An 18,989-nucleotide genomic window follows, 5' to 3' on the forward strand; every position below is an offset into this window, starting at 1 on the left:
AGGCTCGCGGTGAAGTTGACTCAATAATGTGTACGCTCAATTTGAACTTTTGCCGCCACAGTTTCAGCCACAGCTCCAAGCAAGCAACGACTGATGTCAAAACACGGAAGCATTGCTGGAATCTCGCGCACATACACCAACCCAACACCATCAACCCTCACCCAGCAGCGCATACGACGATTCCACTCTATACCACACAGTAAGTGTCTTCTCCCCTCCTTCCCCAACGGCAGGCACCGCATAGGTGCGGGCGGCAGCAGTGGGCTTGAGTTCCTGCGTCACTTGGCCAGGTACCTTGCTACGAACCTTGTCGGTCAGAGGTCTTGGTCTAACCACAGCAATCACCGCGATGCGCAGCGCTTGTCTGGCACTCTGTTGTAGACATATCGCATGCTGAGTAGCAACGCGTGCTGAGTATCGCCCGCAGAGTGCGACTCCGACCCTCCCACCCATACCCACGGCGACCGACGTTTGACGACATTCGACCTCCCGCAATTGCACACAGATCCTCCGACAATTTGCATGTGAAGGCCTGGCACCAGGCCATCCGCTCCTTTACGCGACCAACACCAGCATAATAGAGCAGACATGGACGAGCAGGGCCAGAACGACGAGCTGTACCCGATTGCTGTCCTGATAGATGAGCTCAAGGTACGCACGGCACAGCCTCGAGACCGCATCAAGCGCCTCGCAATGTCGTATGGGAGGAGAGACATGAGATTGACGTGTGACACAGCATGACGATGTCTTGCTACGATTGAATGCCATCCGCAGACTGTCGACCATTGCGCTCGCGCTTGGTCCTGAGCGCACAAGAGATGAGCTCATACCCTTCCTGGACGGTATGGATGCATCTCAACTATACTGCAAAGGGAGATTCCACTGACAGTCTCGAAGAATCTGTAGAAGACGAAGACGAAGTTCTCACAGCACTTGGCGACGAGCTGGGCAACTTCGTCGAGTACGTAGGCGGTCCGGAGTATGGGCACGTGCTCCTCTCGCCCCTCGAGAATCTGGCTACCATCGAGGAGCCACTCGTGCGCGATAAGGTATGTTCGCATTGCCGACGGGATGATTCTAGCCACTGACGATCGCAGGCCGTTGAGTCCCTGAACAAAATCTGCGAGCAGCTATCTCAGCAGCAAGTCGAGCAGTACTTCATCCCCCTCACTATCCGTCTTTCGAAGGCCGATTGGTTCACCTCGAAGATCTCAGCAACCGGACTCTACAACACACCTTATCAACATGCCACCCCGCAATCTCAGGAAGGTCTTCGACAACAGTTCTCTCAGCTCGTGCACGATGACACACCGATGGTACGAAGACAAGCGGCTAACAACCTTGCCAAATTCGTAAAGAGCATGCCAGCTTCAGTGGTCATTGAGGACATGATCCCACTGTTCCAGCATTTGGCGGGAGATGACCAGGACAGTGTGCGGCTGCTGACTGTCGATGTTCTCATTGCAATCGCAGAAGCTGTACCGAAAGAGCAGCAGAGCAGTCATGGAGTATTGCTCACCGCACTTCGTGGCCTGTTTGATGACAAGAGCTGGAGAGTCAGATATATGGTGGCAGACAGATTCGAGAAGGTCGCAAAGGCTGTCGACGAAGAGGTCGTCTCGAGAGACCTTGTCCCAGCATTTGTGAAGCTTCTGAAGGACAACGAAGCGGAAGTCAGGAGTGCGATTGCTGGACAAATTCCGGGTGAGCATTGTCAAATGATGTGATGCCAGAATAGTATGCTGACTTTCCAGGCTTCTGCCAACTCGTTGACCGCCAAGCACTTCTTCGGGACATTGTCCCAGCTGTCGAAGAGCTGGTCTCGGACTCTTCGCAGCACGTCCGTGCAGCTTTCGGCAGCCAGATTAGTGGTTTGGCACCTATACTTGGCAAACAGGAGACAACAGAGCATCTCCTACCCATGTTGCTCCAGATGCTCAAGGACGACTTCCCGGATGTGCGACTGAACATCATCTCCAAGCTCGAGCAAGTCAACAACGTGATTGGCATTGAGTTGCTATCGCAGTCCCTTCTTCCGGCTATCGTTCAATTGGCAGAAGACAAGCAGTGGCGAGTCAGGTTGGCAATCATCCAATACGTGCCACTGCTTGCGTCGCAACTTGGTGTCAAGTTCTTCGACGAGAAGCTCAGCAGTTTATGCATGTCCTGGCTCGGAGACACTGTCTTCAGCATACGTGAAGCCAGCACACAAAATCTCAAGAAGCTTACTGAGGTGTTCGGCGTTGAGTGGGCTAGCGAGGCAATTGTGCCCAAGGTCGCTGCCATGGCTGAGCATCCCAACTACCTCTACCGCATGACCACCTGCTTTGCAGTATCTGTAAGTCAAACCCAAATTGTCACGGATGGTGAAATTGCTAACTCCCGTTCAGATCCTGGCACCCGCCCTGTCACTTCCAGTCATCGCCAGGTCTATCCTCCCCATCCTGCAGTCCTTGGTCTCTGATCCCATCCCCAACATCCGCTTCAACGTCGCCAAATCGTATGCGGTGCTCATCGATATCCTCAAGCGCCTGCCGGATTCTGACTCTGCCACCATTGTGGAGATGGAGAAGCAAGGAGTAATAGATTTCCCCGGCAGCGCACGTGGCCAGCAAATCATCCGAGAAGAGATCATGCCGCCTCTAGAGAAGCTTATGTCTGATGATGACGTGGATGTGCGATACTTCGCGACGACAGCCAGCAAGGCCTGGACGGACACTGAGAACGCCATGGAGACCTAGGAAGTCGTATCCGTTGACAGTGGGATCCATTAATGAGATAGGCACTGGCAGAGCCGTACTCGTCTTAGAAGGTTGCTCCAGGCGTAGGAAAAGGCAGGACAGGGGGCACTTAGACACGCAGTTGATGGGCTTTAGCGAGACGAGACGACTCTTGATGTATGGCTAGACGTTAGAAGGGCATGGGACGTCTGGCCATTGGTGTGCACCTTACGCATTCAAGCAATTGGTTGGGCAGAGACTTAAAAGGATACCTAGCAAAATACCACTACCGTCATGCATTGAACCATATTGGCAGAAATGTGTGCCTTACGACCAGATTGGTGCCTTATCATACTAGCGTCGGGCTTGGCGGCATTTGCGCACCTCAGAATTGGATTTGGCTTCCAATCTCAGATTCTGTTCTGCAGACACGCCGACTTGCTCCTCACCCAGCGACAACAACCACATTTCTTCGCCGCCACCCAAGTCGCCCAGCATGTCTCAGCCAGCCTTGAACAAGATCGCGCCCAACAGCCCATCGCGGGCCAAGCCAAATGAGATCGAGAGCAACATTGCTACCGCTCTCTACGAGCTCGAGACCAACATTCCCGACATGAAGGCCGCTCTCCGCCCATTGCAGTTCGTCTCTGCCCGTGAGGTAAGCAATAATATTTTTAGATGAATCAAACAAGAAAGAGCAAGGGAGAAATGGTACGCGATTGGCAAGAACACATGTTGTCGGCAAACATCCACCACTGAGAGGAGACCACAAAAAAGAGAATACTTCATAGATGGATATACACACACCTTGATCGCGAAGAGGCGTTGGGCACTGGGCAGCTTCCCGCTGACACCAGGATTCTTACAGATCGAGGTCGGCCATGGTCGCAAGGCAATTGTCATCTTCGTCCCAGTTCCTCTCCTCCAGGGCTGGCACCGTTCGCAGCAGCGGTAAGTTTTCCCCACAACCTCATCTTACCTATCACAAGCAAGAAATTTGACTAACTCTCCCTATTCAGCCTCACCCGTGAGCTCGAGAAGAAGTTCTCGGACCGCCACGTCATCATCGTCGCCTCGCGCCGCATTCTCCCTCGTCCAAAGCGCAGCAACCGCTCCCGCACTTCTCAGACCCAGAAGCGTCCACGTAGCCGTACCCTCACTGCCGTCCACGACGCTATCCTCGCCGACCTCGTCTACCCAGTCGAGATCGTCGGTAAGCGTCTGCGCACCAAGGAGGATGGAAGCAAGATCCTCAAGGTCATCCTCGACGAGAAGGAGCGTGGTGGTGTCGACTACCGTCTTGACACTTACTCTGAGGTCTACAAGCGTCTGACTGGCAAGGGTGTCAACTTCGAGTTCCCAGCTTCGCAGGCCGACTTTGCTTAGTTCGTGCGAACAATTACCTAGGGATCGAATATCGGCGATGAAAGCGTGGGAATGGAATAAAATGCTTGGCGTTTGAAGGGAGGAAGACGATGTCGCTAGCTCGGACGACAGCACGGTAGCATGAAACTTTCAATGATCGTAATGCTACCACTCCATCCAATCCAATCCGTCTGTTTTATATCGTCACGAATGTACAGGCTTCTTATGCCCTAAGCCTATGCCCATGCCTCTCCACCCAATCGTCGAATGGCTTTACTTCAAAGAACAATACCCACACAACAGCATGAACCTCTATCGCCATTCCGATTTTTCCCATTTGTGGCTCCCATTTCTTTTCTCCCTTGGGGGGTATCTAGCAGATCTCATCATATCACGAATGAAGTTTTTCTTTTTGTTGCGTCTCACAAGTCACCAACTTATGGCATCCATCCCTCGCTATCTCTCCCTAAGAGGACATCATCATCATCATCGTACTCCTTCCTCTAGCCTCATCGCCATCCCCATCCGCATCGCTATGCATGCAAGCATTTCAAATCATTCATTCGGTCGTCATGTCGGTAAGAGTTAAGCAAAAAAAGGCATAATTGATTTGAGATGCTTCGCTTCATCCCGCCACGGGTGTAGCAACAGCAGGCGTGCTACTCCCACCATCATCTTCACCATCGTCCTCGACAAGACACCAAGGATGTTCGAGAATAGCTTGGATGCCGATTCTCTGCTCGACGTCGCGATTCAACATTTTTCGGATCAGGTCAATACAGTCTTCGCTCATGATGTAGGGGACGCGGAGGTCATGGTCCATGATTTCGTCGATGCTGTAGAATGGGTTTTCCTTGTAGACGATGGTGTACAAGAGGATGCCGAGTGCCCAGACGTCTTGTTCTTTGCCGCGGTACGGGAGGCCTCGGAGGACTTCGGGGGCAGCGTAATCTGTTTGGAAGTAAGTGTCAGTGTTTGGTGGTACAGCGCTTTGCTGTGAAGACATACCTATCGTGCCAACAAAGACATCAAATGGCCCAGACTTGATGTACGCTGCACTTCCGAAGTCGACCAGCTTAACACGCCCTTCGCCATCCAAGATCACGTTCTCGTCCTTGATGTCTCGATGTACCACCTTGGCAGTGATATGAAGATGTCGAAGTGCTTCAGCCACCTGCTTGAAGATCTTGCGGCATTCTCGTTCTTCCATCGTCACTCGCAGCTCGATGTAGTCGAAAAGATCCATACCGGGTAGACCATGCGGAACCATCTCGATATAGTAATTAATGTCGTCCTCAAAGAAATCAGCCATTTCCACGATGTTTGGATGTTGTAGGCCGTCTCGTCGCAAGTAGTCCAAGACATGTATCTCCAAAGGCACTGTCCCCAATCGTCGATCTCGATGCCATGTGTCGACAAGGATACGTCGCTTCGTAACATATTTGATAACCATCTTCTTGGCTCCTGCTTTCTTGTACCTCGCAAGCTTGACTTGTCCATACGCGCCCTGGCCCATTTCTTCCAGGATTGTGAAGTCGTCGATCTTCTTCTTCTTCATAGTCTTGACACCAGCTGCAATCAGATCTGGCGAGGGATGCTCAAACGGTTCTGCTTCACCAGTCATCACACCATCTTTGCTGTCTTCCGGCTCTTCTTCTGTACTCTCAGGCTCAGGAACGATCTTCGGACTTGACTCGATCTCTTCCAGCGTTTCTCGCGCAGGAGGCGGCTGTTGAGGAGGTGTTCCGGGTCTGCTCAGCATGGCAGTGACTGGACCGATGCCATGGTTAACGGCGTGAAGTTGCCGTGAGTATGTGATCCACAGCGCATACACTACCTCGCTCGGCTGAAAGTTGGTAAGGTTTTCCTCGTCAATCACAGTCTCAGTGTAGATGGGATCCCGATCAGATTTGACCACTCTCATCTGCACGTCAATCATGATTTCGGCGCCATCTCTGTGCTTGGCAGGTAGTCCACTAGGTCGAAGGAAGATGGCTGCTGCGTTGGCGGAGCCTTCTCGCAGCGCAAGCAGTGCTCTTGCGCGTCTGAAGCTGTGTTCGGGTATCACAATACCATCCACAAGTCCGATGTTGTCTTCGTCAGTCATGACTCGCAGTATCTTGTCGAAACCCGGTATTAGTTCGGTAATCTCCAGACCGTCAGGATTGTCGTGCCCAAAGAGGGCTCCCGCGAAGACATTATTGGAGCTGCTGATACGCATGGTTGCTGGATTCACTACCATGATACCCGCAATATGCGGGAAGCTTGATATTCTGAAAACACTCTGCTCTGCTTCTCGGTCGATTGTGACTGGTATGTTGATTGAATTACTCGTTCGTGCCGTGAATCGCCTAATCCTGGCAATCGCATCATAGTCAATGGCGCCAGTATTCGTGCCAGGTATCTTTGGCCAGGCGGGTATCAGCCTCTGCACGTCCATGCCGTTCCTCACGCGCTCCAGCCCGAAAATGGCTTCGAGATCTCCGCTGCCTCTTATGACCAGACCAATTTCGTCGACTGTGAGCATGGCAACATCTTCGGCGATCTCTTCGAGCACCCAGATCAAGTTGTTGCCTTTCTCCTTGACCCAAAGAGAAGCACTTCCAGTAGAGCCATTCATCTTGCGGATTGGCACAACATCGCCGCACAGTAAGACCCCTCGACTTTTGTTGGCCACGTGATGGGTCGGTTTCGAAGGTGTTGCACTGCCACTCTCGGTCTTCGCTCTTCGAGTCTGCCTCGCTGGAGGTTTGGACAGGAGCTTGGCTGTGATGCCATTACCCATTGCAGCAAGACTACCACTCGGATTGGTCTTACCTGAAGGAGGTGGCGGCTGGAGCTTTGCCTGCTTTGGTGCCGTACCACTCTCAGGGTTCGCTAGTCTCTCCTCGAGCCATCCTCGCCGGTCTTCCTTGATCACTTCCATGATACCCAACTTGCGCACCTCAGCGCGCGTCACACCGAAGACAAGACAGGCAAGATCGTTAGCCGCCGTTATAGTCCAAGGCGCTTTCGCATCGGTGGTGAATATAGCTTGAGCTTGTTGATTCCGGTGACCATGCGGTGCTCGCTCGGGCTGCGTGATGGTCGTGTTCGCTCGAATTGACGCTTGTGGCACTATGGGGGCAGCCGGCTTATCGGCATGATACGGCTGAGCCATAGCTTCCGTGAGCTTGTGCTGAAGTGAATAACCTGCAACATCCGTATACGTTCGCTTAAGTGTTCGGAATGGGCGTCTTGTGGGTAGACTCGGTAAGAAATCCTCATCATCTGTGGTGGTTGTCCTAGCAAGGTCTATCGATTCGGGCTCTTCCGCCACTGCATTTTCTGCGACTGTCTCTGGTATGTGCAGCGCAGCTGCGGGTGACGTCAGATCTCGTTCTGAACTTACAGAGTGCGGCGGTGTTCTGATCGTATCTGGACTACTTATGCTGGCCGGACTTTCTGCCTCGTGGCCTGGTGTAAAGAAGCTCTTTTCGAAGACATTCTCGTTGGTCAGATGTGCGGGTCCGGTGAGTGGACCGGGATCTACGCCTAGGCCATTGATATCCATGGGCTGAGAAACGCCCATGATGTTTGCCTTTTGCAACAGCTCCATCATGCTGAGCAGCTCTTCGTCGCCTGCAAGGCGGGCCTGAGCACTTGCAATGCGCGGTGAGGTGGAAGCCCAGGCGAGCTTGTCCCGGATAAAGTCAATACTGCGCTTCAGCACATTCTGACGATTGTGCAGCGATTCGGTGCTCTGGTGAGCAAAGGAAAATGAGTGGAGAGATTCGGAGGAGAATCGAGTGAGATCTTCACTAAATATTATCGATGGTGACGTTGGTCCAAACTTGTCAATGGCGAATGAGGACTTGCGGGATACAGGACTAGATGGAGCGGGCGAGGTCGTAGCCAGCAAGTTGGGAGACGAAGGGTTCCTGCTTATTGACAGCTGTGGATTCTGCCGTATCCTGCGCAGTCCTGTGTCTCGTTCGGCTGTCAGTATCGGTGACCTGTGTGCAGTGACTCATCAGCCAATGCTCAGTGTTGAGTGTAGTACGGCATGATTGGTGCCTATGCACTCGCGTGCTTGCTTGTTTGTCTGCCACGCAAATTCCCTGCAGCCTACACTATCTCTTTGCCAGCAGATTGAGTTCGGGGATGTCGTATGTAGTTACACACCTGGTCAGGCTGTCGTAAGCATCCTGAGAATTACCTCCGTCGATCGAGAGGCGTGCGCGTAGGTCGTGGTCGGCTCGCAGACTGGCACTGCTGCTGTTCTGCGATATCAATGTGCTGCTCGAGCGATTCTTGGGGATTTGCAGGGTGGCAGGTCGGTGTTGAGTGGTGCCAGTGCCAGTGCCAGTGCCAGTGCCAGGCTGCTGCTGCTGGGCGGCAGCAGGCTGAGTCGTGTTGGGCGGGCCTGCAGGCATTCACTCGTCAGTACAACTCGATGAATGCTATTAGTACCGCATGTCCAGTCCGCAGCTATATCGTGCACCTGGAGCCTTCTATGTGCAGTACGGCGGCGGCGGGAGGTCGAGTGCATGCATACCATCATGACTATCCCCAGCAGGCGACATGCTCCCAACGCTTGGATGGGACAACCACGGTCCGCCCTCCTCCACCTCCACCTCCAGCTGCTCCTCGACGTGCACGCGTGAACGCAAGGAGCGCCCCGGGAGGACCTTGTCAGCAGTCCGCGGTCGTCCAGAGGCCCCAAGCCGAGACAAGGTCAGTCCGCGCTGCACACAGACACACACTCAACAGCCCGTCGATCGTGCGTTCAAGTAGGAAGAAGAGAGCAAGCCAGAAGCGGGCGGGACGAGTAGCGATAGCGAGCTGTCGAGAGCGCGGTAAGCAGTAAAGTCTAAGCTCAAAGCCATGATCCATCCGAAGCTGTGGGTCGGCAATCGGGCATGAATATGATAAGGTAATGCACAATCGTCTCACGCTACAATGGAACATGACATGTCCATAATCATATGCACAATCGCCTGCAGAGAGGCTCATCTATAGCACCCCAGTGACTTGCAGGCTGCATTTAGCCGGCAGTGCTACAAACCCGGCATCCACCACGCATACCTACTGCACACAGAGACCTCACTCGCCTGGCTGCAGACGCTCTCGGCACTCGTGCAGCTAGTTAGCATTCTTTTATCTACCACGCCACGCCATACTGGTGGCTTTTGATGTTGCCGTTGATATCGCATTCGAACAAAGTGGCCGTTGCCTAATTTGGGAGCTATATACGTTGAGGTAACCCGTGCAAACTCACTTCTGATGCGAGACTGTGACCTCAGTCGTGCCCAAGGACTCTCCGAAGACATCAATCGCTTGCCCATTGACGTACCTCCGAGGCCGCGGCTTGATATCCACAACGTTCTTGAGCTTTGTGAAGAAGTCGCCGCCATCTTTGCCTGGTCGCTTTTGCACCTTGAGATGGTCAAATCTCACCTCAATAGGAACACCTCTCAGTATGGGATGCATGTTGTTGAGCACATCATCCAGACGCACATAGCGAAGAGTCACATCGCCGTTGCATAGCCGTTGCTTGGCTTCCGCCGCCGCGTTGGCACTGTTGGCTGTCCGCTCCGCAAATTCGTCGAAGGACAATTGTTGATAATTTTGCGTACTCAACCGCGGCTGCGAAGGCATGTAAGGCGGCAGGCTGGTCACAATTGACAGGAAGCACTCCTGGTCTTTTTCCGACACGCTCTTGGTTTCCCACTTCTCCGCAAGTGTGCCGGCAAAGTGAGGCTTGTTTGCCGATAGCATCAATTCGATACCTTGAGGGACGAGGAGGTACGCAACTTGCACATTTGCAATCCAAAATGGAGCATCGGCAGCTGTTTCGAGATTGCCGTAGGGATCTGAATTTTCCTGCTTCAGCACTTGAAGAGGTGTGCAATGCTCCACGAGATAATCCAACGCTCCGGCGCTGTCAAAGTGAAACCCGGAGGATTCGTCCAGCGCGTACGCAACAGACGTTGGCAAAGCTTTAAGAACGGCAGATCGGTGTTGCCTTGCCGCAGCCATTTCTTCCTCGGCTCGAATGCGTTCCAGTTCAGCCAGACGTGATTCTTCAGCCTTGCGCTCTTCTTCCTGTCTTCGAGCCTCCTCTGCAAGACGTTTCTCTTCTTGCTGCCGCTCTTGCTCGGCTTTACGTTCCTCCTCCGCCCTTCGAGCCTCTTCTTCAGCACGTTTGGCGGCCGCCTCAGCTTCAGCGGCTTGCTGCTCCTTGCGTTGGGCCTCTGCTTCAGCGGCTTGCGCTTCCTCGGCTTTGCGTTTCTCTGCAAGTGCTTCTCTATCTTCTACCTTTTCCTCCAGCGTTGGAAGGACCTGCTCGCTGTGACTACGTAAAGACGATGATCGTCTGCGCGTTTGGGGCGATGCGTCTGGTGCCTGTGCAGAGAAGCTCTTTCTCCTCGTTCGGCTGGGAGTTGTTCGTTTTGCAGGACTTTCAGGAGGCTTCATGGAGCTTTCCTCAGCTGTGGTCGCCACTTCTGAGCTGGACTCGTCAGACGACTCGTCCTCTGATAGTGCTTTCCCGCTTGCAGCGCGCATATCACGTTTGGACATTAATCGTCGACCATTCTTGCGTCGTGGAGCATCCTCTTCTTCGCTGTCATCCTCGGGAGTCCGTCGGCTCAATCTCCGCTTGCCACCGTCCCTCTTAAGAACAGGACTGGAGCTACGACGATCTATCGACGCCGCTTTTTGGTCGTATAATTTCTGCAGAAGCTCTTTCTCCTCTCGCCAGTTTTGCCCGCGTCGTTCCTCTGCAATCTCTGGCCAGGTCTTGCCTGCGCGATTCCGGTAAAGTGGATTGAAGCTATCAAGCTCAGAGAGGAATCTGACCATATCCAAGTGCGAGGTACCGAGCACAGCGAGCATAGGCTTGTCGGCTTTCTGCGTCGCTTTCTTCTCTGGAAGCTCTGCCAAGAGCATATTTACAAGGTACGGATCTCCAGTCTTTGCAGCAACGGCAATGACCGCATTGTCGACTGGGACACGCGCATCCAGAAACTCACTCACTCCATTGCGATCGTTAATCTGCACGAGTCTGACAAGATTCTCATATGAGCGTGCCATGAACTGTAACTCCTTGCTGGGTCCAGCCCGGTGGCGCATTTCCTCTTCTTCCTCGCGACGCTCCTTCGATCCGTTCCGCTTCCACTCTTCAATGGCATTACGGAGCGCTGCACGAATTTCGTCCGCATCGTCAATCTCGTCGGTCACAACATCCAGGGCTTGCTGGCCTTTCAGGTTTTGTCGCAATGGATCTACCCCTGCACTGAGAAGGCTGTTAACCACATCTAAGTGTCCATTCTCCGCAGCGTCAATCAGAGGTGTGTCCTTGTCGACATTGGCGCAATCAATTTGACATCCTTGGTCAATGAGATAATCGACGACCTCCACATTACCATGCAGCGCAGCGATTTGCAAAGGCTTGTTGCCAGCAAACTCGGCCAGTTCCAGTTGATCCGGGTCTTTCTCGCGCCACTCTTTGACAGCATCCAGATCGCCTGCCTCACATGCTTCTGCGAGTTTAGTAAAGCCGAACTTGTTGATATGCCGCTTATGCTCCCGGCCAACAGGACGTCCTGGAGTTGAAGTTGATCGTCCTACACCTCTCTGAGGTCGTCTTGAGTCTGGTTGGCCATACGAATTCGTTTCAGATGATGCGTCTGATTCTTCCCACGCAGGCTTCGAAGGCTTAGATTCCTTCATTGGTCCCTGGGTCGCAGCTCTACGTTTCCTGTTGGGCACCTCGGCAGTACCATCCGTGAACGCAGACTGAGTGGAAGTTGCTCGTCTGTGGCTGCGAAGCTTGGGTGAAAGTGATTTCTCGTTTCTCTCGTTGGGGTCTTCGGAATGCAGACCACGAAGCCTGCGCTTCGGTGGTTCGATACTCGGCCGCTTGTTTGGTAGACTGACTGAAGATGCGCGGTGTTTACGCTTTCGAGGGTTGGGCGAGAGCGCGCCATTACGGGAAAAGTCCGGAAGCTCAGATACAGCACGCGACATTGAAGACCGACGCGAAGGTGGATTTGACGCAGAAGAGCGTGGCGAGCTCAATGAATCGCTGTGCTCATGTTTATCGGCTTCGACGTCCATACGATCAGGATCATGCTCTTCCTCTTTGGCCTCATCCATGGACGTCGTCTTTTCCACGCTCATAACAGTGCTGGGGACCGGGGAAGGCACTGTTGAGTCGTTCTCGTCGTCGCCATCGGTAGGCACAGGCAGGCTGCCGATGCGATGTTTCGGGGGTCGTTCCAGTTTGACTGCCGTCTTCTGTTTCTCTGCCTCCCTTTTCTTCGCAGGGCTGTCGATGAGCGTCTCTGCTTCTGAATCCTCATCATTGTTGTCTCCATTTGCTACTGTACGCTCTGATCGCTTCGCAGAGCCCCTCGCTTCAGGCGACTTATGGACGCCATCTGTCTGCGACCGTGAAGGCGAAGATTTAGGCCTTGCGCTTGGACTTCGATGGCCGTTCACTGCGGCTGGATCGTGTTTGGTCGCGTCTCCAGCATTTTTCGGGCTCTGGGACGTTCTTGGAGAGGCGCTACCATTCATGCCGGTTTTCACGCATGCGCATATCTCCAGTCGTCAAAGTCTGTGTGGATGTGAGGCTCCGGTCGCAAATAGCGCAAGACGTCGACGTTATGCTTCACGAGGCGACTTCGCGCGCAACGCGGTTTTTTCTTTTTGTTTCGGTTTGCGGAGGATAAAGACAAGTCTGGTCGGATGACGCGACTCGGTGCTGACCAGCAGTGTTTCGATTTGGCGTGGGGACGTTTACAGTGACGATCTTTGGTTCGACGAAGAAGAGATCGGGAGGCAAAAGGACGGCGTCGCCTCGCCAGACGGGAGTGGACCAGCAAGCTTTGACCGGGGCGTAGCTTGAGCACTTTGTTACTAATATTAGCAATACTATTAGTGATAGTAGTGAGCAACTAGCAATTACTTACATTTATAATAGGGCTGAGATACTCTTATCTTCGAAAGAACCTAAAAGTTTATTTTAACTGTTTAAATATATTAAACTAGCTATTAGTACTATACTTATAATATAAAACTATAAAATAAAATGCTATAAAAACAGTTATAAAAAAGAATAGTTATTTTATTAAACTATAGTTACTAAAACATTTATTTATATAGGCTATAAAAATTAAAAATATCTAGTAGCTAAGAACTATTTTCTAGCATCTTGTACTAAACTACTCTTAGACTTCATTCTAGTTATAAAAGATAAATCTATTGAAACTTAGAAATAATATTAAAAGATATTATTAAAGATTTATAATAATATTAAAAATATTTACTTATATTCTGCTATTAAGAAAAAGATCGAGAATGAAGTCCAAGATACCAGACAGTAACAGCAATAGTGAGTAGTAGTAGCTATGTTGTTGCTAACGTTGCTACCATTCGACCTCAAAGTGCTACTCACGAGTCACGACACCCCTGCGTGCGACTGGGATGGCCTGCTCGTTCCAACAGCTAGCTTGAGCCTCGGATAGAGCGTGACCGGGCGGTGCATGGATAACCATAATGGATCAGTGTGCTGTAGAGTAGCTCTGCTACTACAGTATCTAGGATTCCTACAATGAACCAGGTTGAATGCGATGAGATGCGTCCGCAATCCTGCGCTGACAATCGTCCCACCTCCTCGACGAGTCCTGTCCCAAACCCCACGCTGTATGCCTCAAGAAACACACCTAGGCCACCAGAGAAACGCCACGCAGACCATCCAAATACCGCCATACCAAAAACCCTCATATGCTCATGTCAACATTCATTCGTTCATTTACATGACAGCGCACCCGCCACTCCTAGCACGTCGTCGCCTGCCGCCACCTACTCCCGAGCCCGGAGTGTGCACATCTTCCTCATCTGCCGCCAGCATTTGAGCCTGACGCGCCCTTCTCTCCCGTCGTCTGCGACCTCCACCCAGAGTGTTCGCCTCTTCGGAAGCAATCATAAACTCAGCCCACTTCCGTTCGAGGCGACGTGCGGCAATAAAGTCGCCCCGCATCACGCGCTTGAAGTGCTCTTCCACGGTTGGCTGATATGTGTAGAAACATTTGAGCTGAATCACTTCTGTTGGGAAAGTCGTGCTCCGCACGATATGAACCCGCGATGGTGACGGCGAGCCCACATTCTCCGCGGACGAATTGGCAGAAGAGTCGGTCGACAGCTCCACGGGTGGAAGAGGCACCGTACGAGCTTGCACAGAAACATCGGCATTCCTGCAGAGGATCTCCCGGACACCAGTCCAGGTCACGTTCTGGCAATCATAGACCACAAGTCTTAAGCCTACAGTCGGCTTGTAGAGGACGTGGCCGGGCTTGGCAGCTCCCTGGATAATCGTTCTCGCAACTCGCTCACGAACCATCGCTGCAGCTTCCGCGAGGACGAGATCGCCTATCCTCGTATTGTCCATTTCAAGAGACCGAAGATTTGTGCAGCTCTTCAGCACAGACAACATTCCCGTATCTCCCATGTTCTCACAGTACGAGATGCTGAGATGGCGGAGCCGCTTCGCACATGGCGAATTGGCTAAAACGTGCAGTGTTGAATTGCTCAAGTCTTCCAGCTCCTCGATGTCCAGGTGAGTCAATATTGGTGTTGTTGGTAGCAGCTCTGCCATGGTAGCATCGAGAATGTCGTGGCATTTCGAAAGCTGCAAGCCTTCAATTTCAGGGATGTTGTTGACCAATGTTCGCACACCTTTGTCGGTTATGCCTCGACATCTTGTGAAGTCAAGATGCTTGAATCGCCTAGGAGGGACAATGGGCCTTCCAGAGATATAATCAATCTCATTCTCCCTGCCCTCGATCAGCACGGCTAGCGATTCGTCTGTTAGAGTGTCACAATTCATCAGGATCAAGCGCTCCAGTGTGTTGCGCAGGAACACCTCGTGCATGAAGTCGAGATCATCCCAACCTCGAACCTCTCCAGCTCGCAGATCCTTCAGGTTCGGACAGCCTTCTATAACTTTACGAAGCCCGCGGGTATCAATATTGTTGCACCAAGAGATGTTGAGATGTTCCAATTTGGGACAGTTCTGTGCAATAATCTTCATGCCAGCGTTGGTTGCTCCAGCGAGGCCTGACAGGTTGATGTGAACCAGCCTGCAGTTTGACCACAGGAAGTTATGAATCGAGGCTCGATCAATGCGACATCCTTCCAGCGAAAAGTTCTCCAAATTGGTACAGGCGTCAGATAAACCTTTATAGTTCCACCTTTCCCGGAGCTGGACACAGCCTCGTAGGTTGAGGTCACGCACAAATGGACCTGCGGAAGTGATGATACTGACCAATGCATCCCCAGGAATGTCCTGGTAGAAGCCTGCAGTATCCAGTATTGCCCAAAGCTGACCATCAAAACACATCTCGTGCCACGACTTGGAGAGTATGGAGCATCGCACAACCTCTTTCGGGGTTAAGTATGTCAGGATCTCCATCTTCAGCTCCGAAGGCAGATCTCGCCAGAAATTGAAATCTTTCCGCTGCAGCTTTTGCTTCGTGGCTGGTCGCGAGAAGTAGTCCTCGTCGACTTCGGTAATGCCAGGCGTGATGGCCGGCTTGGGTCGCAACTCAGATGGGAGACCAACAGAAAGCTTACCATCTTGCTGGGCGACATATCTGAGGCGGGCAGCATCGTCGAATCTAGGGATCTGAATACCAGGAGTCGCAGCAGCTGAGGTTGGCGGCGTGGCGTATCCAGCGGAGAAGTCACGAGTCAGAGAAGGACCAAACGAGGGACTGCCATATGACGAGGCGGAGTTGAGAGAGATGCATGATATTGAGCCCCTGCCAGTACCATTATAGCTCTTAGCGCGGCTTCTGTTCAGCCTTGCGACGGATGGAGAGGAGGAAATGCGGTGAAGACCTGCAATCAATCGATGTCGGCCTTTCGGTTTGGGAGCCGATTGAGGCACATCCTCAAACGGAGGCGAGGCAAGAATGCTGCTCGTTGGCGGCTCGACGATCGGAGTGATTGCTTCTGTAATGGACTCGCTCGATGGGCTTGCCATGGCTGATGCGTCGAGTGGGGTCTCCCGCTTCCACTATGTCGCTCGAACAAGGCGAGATGACCAGACCGACTGGCCTGGCCGGGCCTTCTAGTAGGGAATCCGAGCAATGCGAAGGTGTCGTCACCCAGGCACGCAAAATGAGTGGAATGGTGATGCGCTGGAGGTGAGGAGCTGAAGCTGGCCCCGCGTAGAGTCAGTTGCTCCTGCCCGGATGACCTCTTGCTGCTGCTTGCACGCCGGCACGACTCGCGGGCTCTGCGGTCGAGATAAGCACAGAGATGCAGCTGACAGCCAGATCCAGATTCCGTGCAAATCTTCGCAAGAGCACGCCAGCGCGGTCGCCCTCTCCAAAACCAATGGACAGCCGGGCTGGTTTGGTGTTCACGAGCCACGCGGCTTATCGGCGTCTTATCGTCGAGTGGGATGGACCGTGGACGAAGCTGGAAGCGGGGTGCGGTCGCAGCGAGTGAAATATCATCAGACGCGATGGTTTGGGCGCTGTCAACGATGGTTTGGCATGAAACAAATGTCGAGGCGATGGCGATGCGCAGAGTCAACACAACAGCGGACGTCGAGGGAGTAACGCAGCAAGAAAACCCCTGCCGGGAAAAGTCACTTCTTGAGACGTAGAGCAAGCATCCATGTCGTTTCTGCTTCGCCGCGGGCCTGCAGTTTCGTCTCGCATTCATCGGCCTGCATGCGCACTCCGACGCCACCACGACTGAGTAGACTTGATGTAACTGATGTATTGGAAGAAGGACTAATCTATATAGAAGTCCGAAGATAGAGTGCAGCAGTTGCAGCCTCAGGCATTAGGTACGTAATGGACCCTAATACCTAGGCATATACTCTAAGTCACCCCCTTAGTACGTGCATATCGCTATAGAATGAAACAAACAATACAATAGCTATTCTATTAGCAAAGCAAACAAGGGGTATTAGGTAAGCAGAAACAGGTAAACTAACTAGACTACTCTTAGGTTAGACAAAGCAAACAAAGGCCCTCCTTAGTATTTAGCAGCTAGCTTCGCAGCGTTCTTAATAGCGGCCTTGCAATCTACTAGGTTTAGTTGTTTAATAAAGCGGCCGTGCTTAGTCTTATTAAGCGGCTTAGTAAAGCCATCGGCTATCTAATTATATATACTAACCTATTAGACGACAATAGTACTATTAGCAATCTTCTCTCGAATGTAGTAGATACGAGTATCTATATACTTCGTGCGGCTATTAATAGTAGACTTAGTAATAGCGATAGCGGACTAATTGTCCTCGTAGAGCGTAACTAGAAGAATATAGCCCTTATAGCTAATTTCCTTTAATAAACGAGCTAAGGCAACTGCTTCCTTAGCCCCTATAGTAAGTTAAATATACTTAGCTTTAGTTAATAACAGTATAACGAGTGTCTAGCGGCCGGACTTATATAATAGAGGTCTGCCTATAATAGTAAAGTAGAAGCCGCCTATAGAGCGACGAGTAACTAGGTTATTAGCCTATAAGGTATTATAGTACCTAGCAAAGTTAAGCTTATCGTTCTGTATGCCTTAGAAGCGTATACTACGACTAAGGGTACTAACTAGGTACTTAATTAGCTAAAGGAGTGCGGTATAATGCTCTTTAGTAGGGTTAGAGATAAATCGTAACAACAGGCCTATAGTATAGCAAGCATTAGGTCGTATAATTATAGCTAGCTAGAGAGCTTTACTAATACCTTCTTAATACTAAGTCTTAAAGGCGGTACTAGCTATATAGCCCTTAGGTACGCGTTAAATAGACGTCTTAATATAGCGAGGTGCTATTAGAGTAGCTAGACCGATACGGCTACGTATACTATACTTCTCGTAGAGCCTATTTAAGTAGGCGTCCTAAACAACGTAGATAGTACGCTTATTACAGTCGCGGATAATGCGTATACCGAGATAGTAGTAAAGGTTACTAAGTTCTCGCATATTAAATCGGTCCTTTAGTATCTAAGCAACGGCTTCTAGCGCTAATAGGCTGTAGGCGATAATAATTATATTATCGACGTAGATAACAATAATCGAGCCGCTAACGTGCTTAAATATATAGACGTCGGACATTATTAGAATAAAGTCTAGGCTCTTCAAGTACTTCCGAAGCTCTTTATACTATAGCATTAGTAACTGCTTTAGACTATATAGGGCCTTTAGTAGCAGGCAAACTATGCCCTTGCTACTACGGTCTTTAAAGCTATATAGCTGCTCGACGTAGATCTTATACTTATCCCCGATAAGCGCGTTAAGGAAGGCAGTTAGAATGTCGTACTACTTAGCCTCTAGGTTATAGTGTGCAATTAGACTAAACAAGGCTCGAAGCGTGCAAGGCTTAGTAATAGCCGCATAAGTCTCGTTATAATCCTATCCTTTAACCTATGTAAAGCTACGGACGACCTAACGAGCCTTAAACCGGCTTACCTTACTATTAGCGTTACGCTTAATAGTGAATACCTATCGGCTACAGACAACCTTGCGACCTTTAGGTACTTCTAGTCGAGAAACGTATACCTACGTATAGTTGTCTATTAGTAACTTATATTTAGCCTTATAGGCGTCCTTCTATTATAGCTAATATAGTAACTAAGTCGCCTCCTTATAGCTCTTCGGAATAGGAATAGTGTCTTCTATATCGCTCTACTTAGCAATATAGCAAGTAGCTATAAAGCCCTTTATATAGGCTATTAGTATATTAGCTAGGCTACGGCGAGTTAATCGATTGATACTAGCATCGGCTAGGTATCTACGTAATAGCTCTCGTACTAACTTATTGCTTCGAGTAGTACGTATTGAACGAGCGCCTATAGTATTTAGTCGCTCAAACTCCGGCAACTAGCTAGGCTCGCCCTTCTTAGCGTA

General features: G+C 51.2%; 7 protein-coding genes across 7 annotated transcripts; 4 read left to right on the forward strand and 3 right to left on the reverse strand.

Moving 5' to 3' along the window:
- Positions 1-165: 165 nt before the first annotated feature.
- MYCFIDRAFT_70333 (uncharacterized protein) lies at positions 166-3,036 on the forward strand. The gene is made up of 7 exons (XM_007922099.1): positions 166-199; positions 428-651; positions 737-842; positions 898-1,049; positions 1,098-1,704; positions 1,755-2,338; positions 2,391-3,036. The coding sequence occupies exons 2-7, from the start codon at positions 589-591 to the stop codon at positions 2,739-2,741; spliced, it is 1,863 nt and encodes a 620-aa protein (XP_007920290.1). The 5' UTR covers positions 166-199; positions 428-588; the 3' UTR covers positions 2,742-3,036.
- Positions 3,037-3,216: 180 nt separating this feature from the next.
- Positions 3,217-4,106, forward strand: MYCFIDRAFT_26563 (uncharacterized protein; the record flags this gene model as incomplete). Its single annotated transcript, XM_007921573.1, has 3 exons — positions 3,217-3,378; positions 3,589-3,671; positions 3,740-4,106. The coding sequence occupies 3 exons, from the start codon at positions 3,217-3,219 to the stop codon at positions 4,104-4,106; spliced, it is 612 nt and encodes a 203-aa protein (XP_007919764.1).
- Positions 4,107-4,143: 37 nt separating this feature from the next.
- Positions 4,144-4,674, forward strand: MYCFIDRAFT_169231 (uncharacterized protein; the record flags this gene model as incomplete). The annotated part of the gene is made up of 3 exons (XM_007922658.1): positions 4,144-4,176; positions 4,226-4,274; positions 4,304-4,674. 3 exons carry the CDS (start codon positions 4,144-4,146, stop codon positions 4,672-4,674), a joined length of 453 nt encoding a protein of 150 aa, XP_007920849.1.
- MYCFIDRAFT_148076 (uncharacterized protein) lies at positions 4,210-8,500 on the reverse strand (the record flags this gene model as incomplete). The annotated part of the gene is made up of 3 exons (XM_007922659.1): positions 4,210-5,036; positions 5,094-8,093; positions 8,284-8,500. 3 exons carry the CDS (start codon positions 8,498-8,500, stop codon positions 4,711-4,713), a joined length of 3,543 nt encoding a protein of 1,180 aa, XP_007920850.1. The 3' UTR covers positions 4,210-4,710.
- A 40-nt stretch (positions 8,501-8,540) lies between these two features.
- On the forward strand, positions 8,541-8,731 carry MYCFIDRAFT_169233 (uncharacterized protein; the record flags this gene model as incomplete). The annotated part of the gene is made up of 2 exons (XM_007922660.1): positions 8,541-8,582; positions 8,612-8,731. The coding sequence occupies 2 exons, from the start codon at positions 8,541-8,543 to the stop codon at positions 8,729-8,731; spliced, it is 162 nt and encodes a 53-aa protein (XP_007920851.1).
- A 1,553-nt stretch (positions 8,732-10,284) lies between these two features.
- MYCFIDRAFT_209502 (uncharacterized protein) lies at positions 10,285-11,045 on the reverse strand (the record flags this gene model as incomplete). The annotated part of the gene is made up of 1 exon (XM_007922661.1): positions 10,285-11,045. A coding segment is annotated over exon 1 (732 nt), but the record flags the coding sequence as incomplete, so codon positions are not given.
- Positions 11,046-13,629: 2,584 nt separating this feature from the next.
- On the reverse strand, positions 13,630-16,119 carry MYCFIDRAFT_212871 (uncharacterized protein; the record flags this gene model as incomplete). The annotated part of the gene is made up of 1 exon (XM_007922662.1): positions 13,630-16,119. The coding sequence occupies one exon, from the start codon at positions 16,117-16,119 to the stop codon at positions 13,888-13,890; it is 2,232 nt and encodes a 743-aa protein (XP_007920853.1). The 3' UTR covers positions 13,630-13,887.
- Between the last annotated feature and the right edge of the window lie 2,870 nt (positions 16,120-18,989).

The sequence above is a fragment of the Pseudocercospora fijiensis genome (genome assembly GCF_000340215.1).
Source record: "Pseudocercospora fijiensis CIRAD86 unplaced genomic scaffold MYCFIscaffold_1, whole genome shotgun sequence".
Classification (NCBI taxonomy): domain Eukaryota; kingdom Fungi; phylum Ascomycota; class Dothideomycetes; order Mycosphaerellales; family Mycosphaerellaceae; genus Pseudocercospora; species Pseudocercospora fijiensis.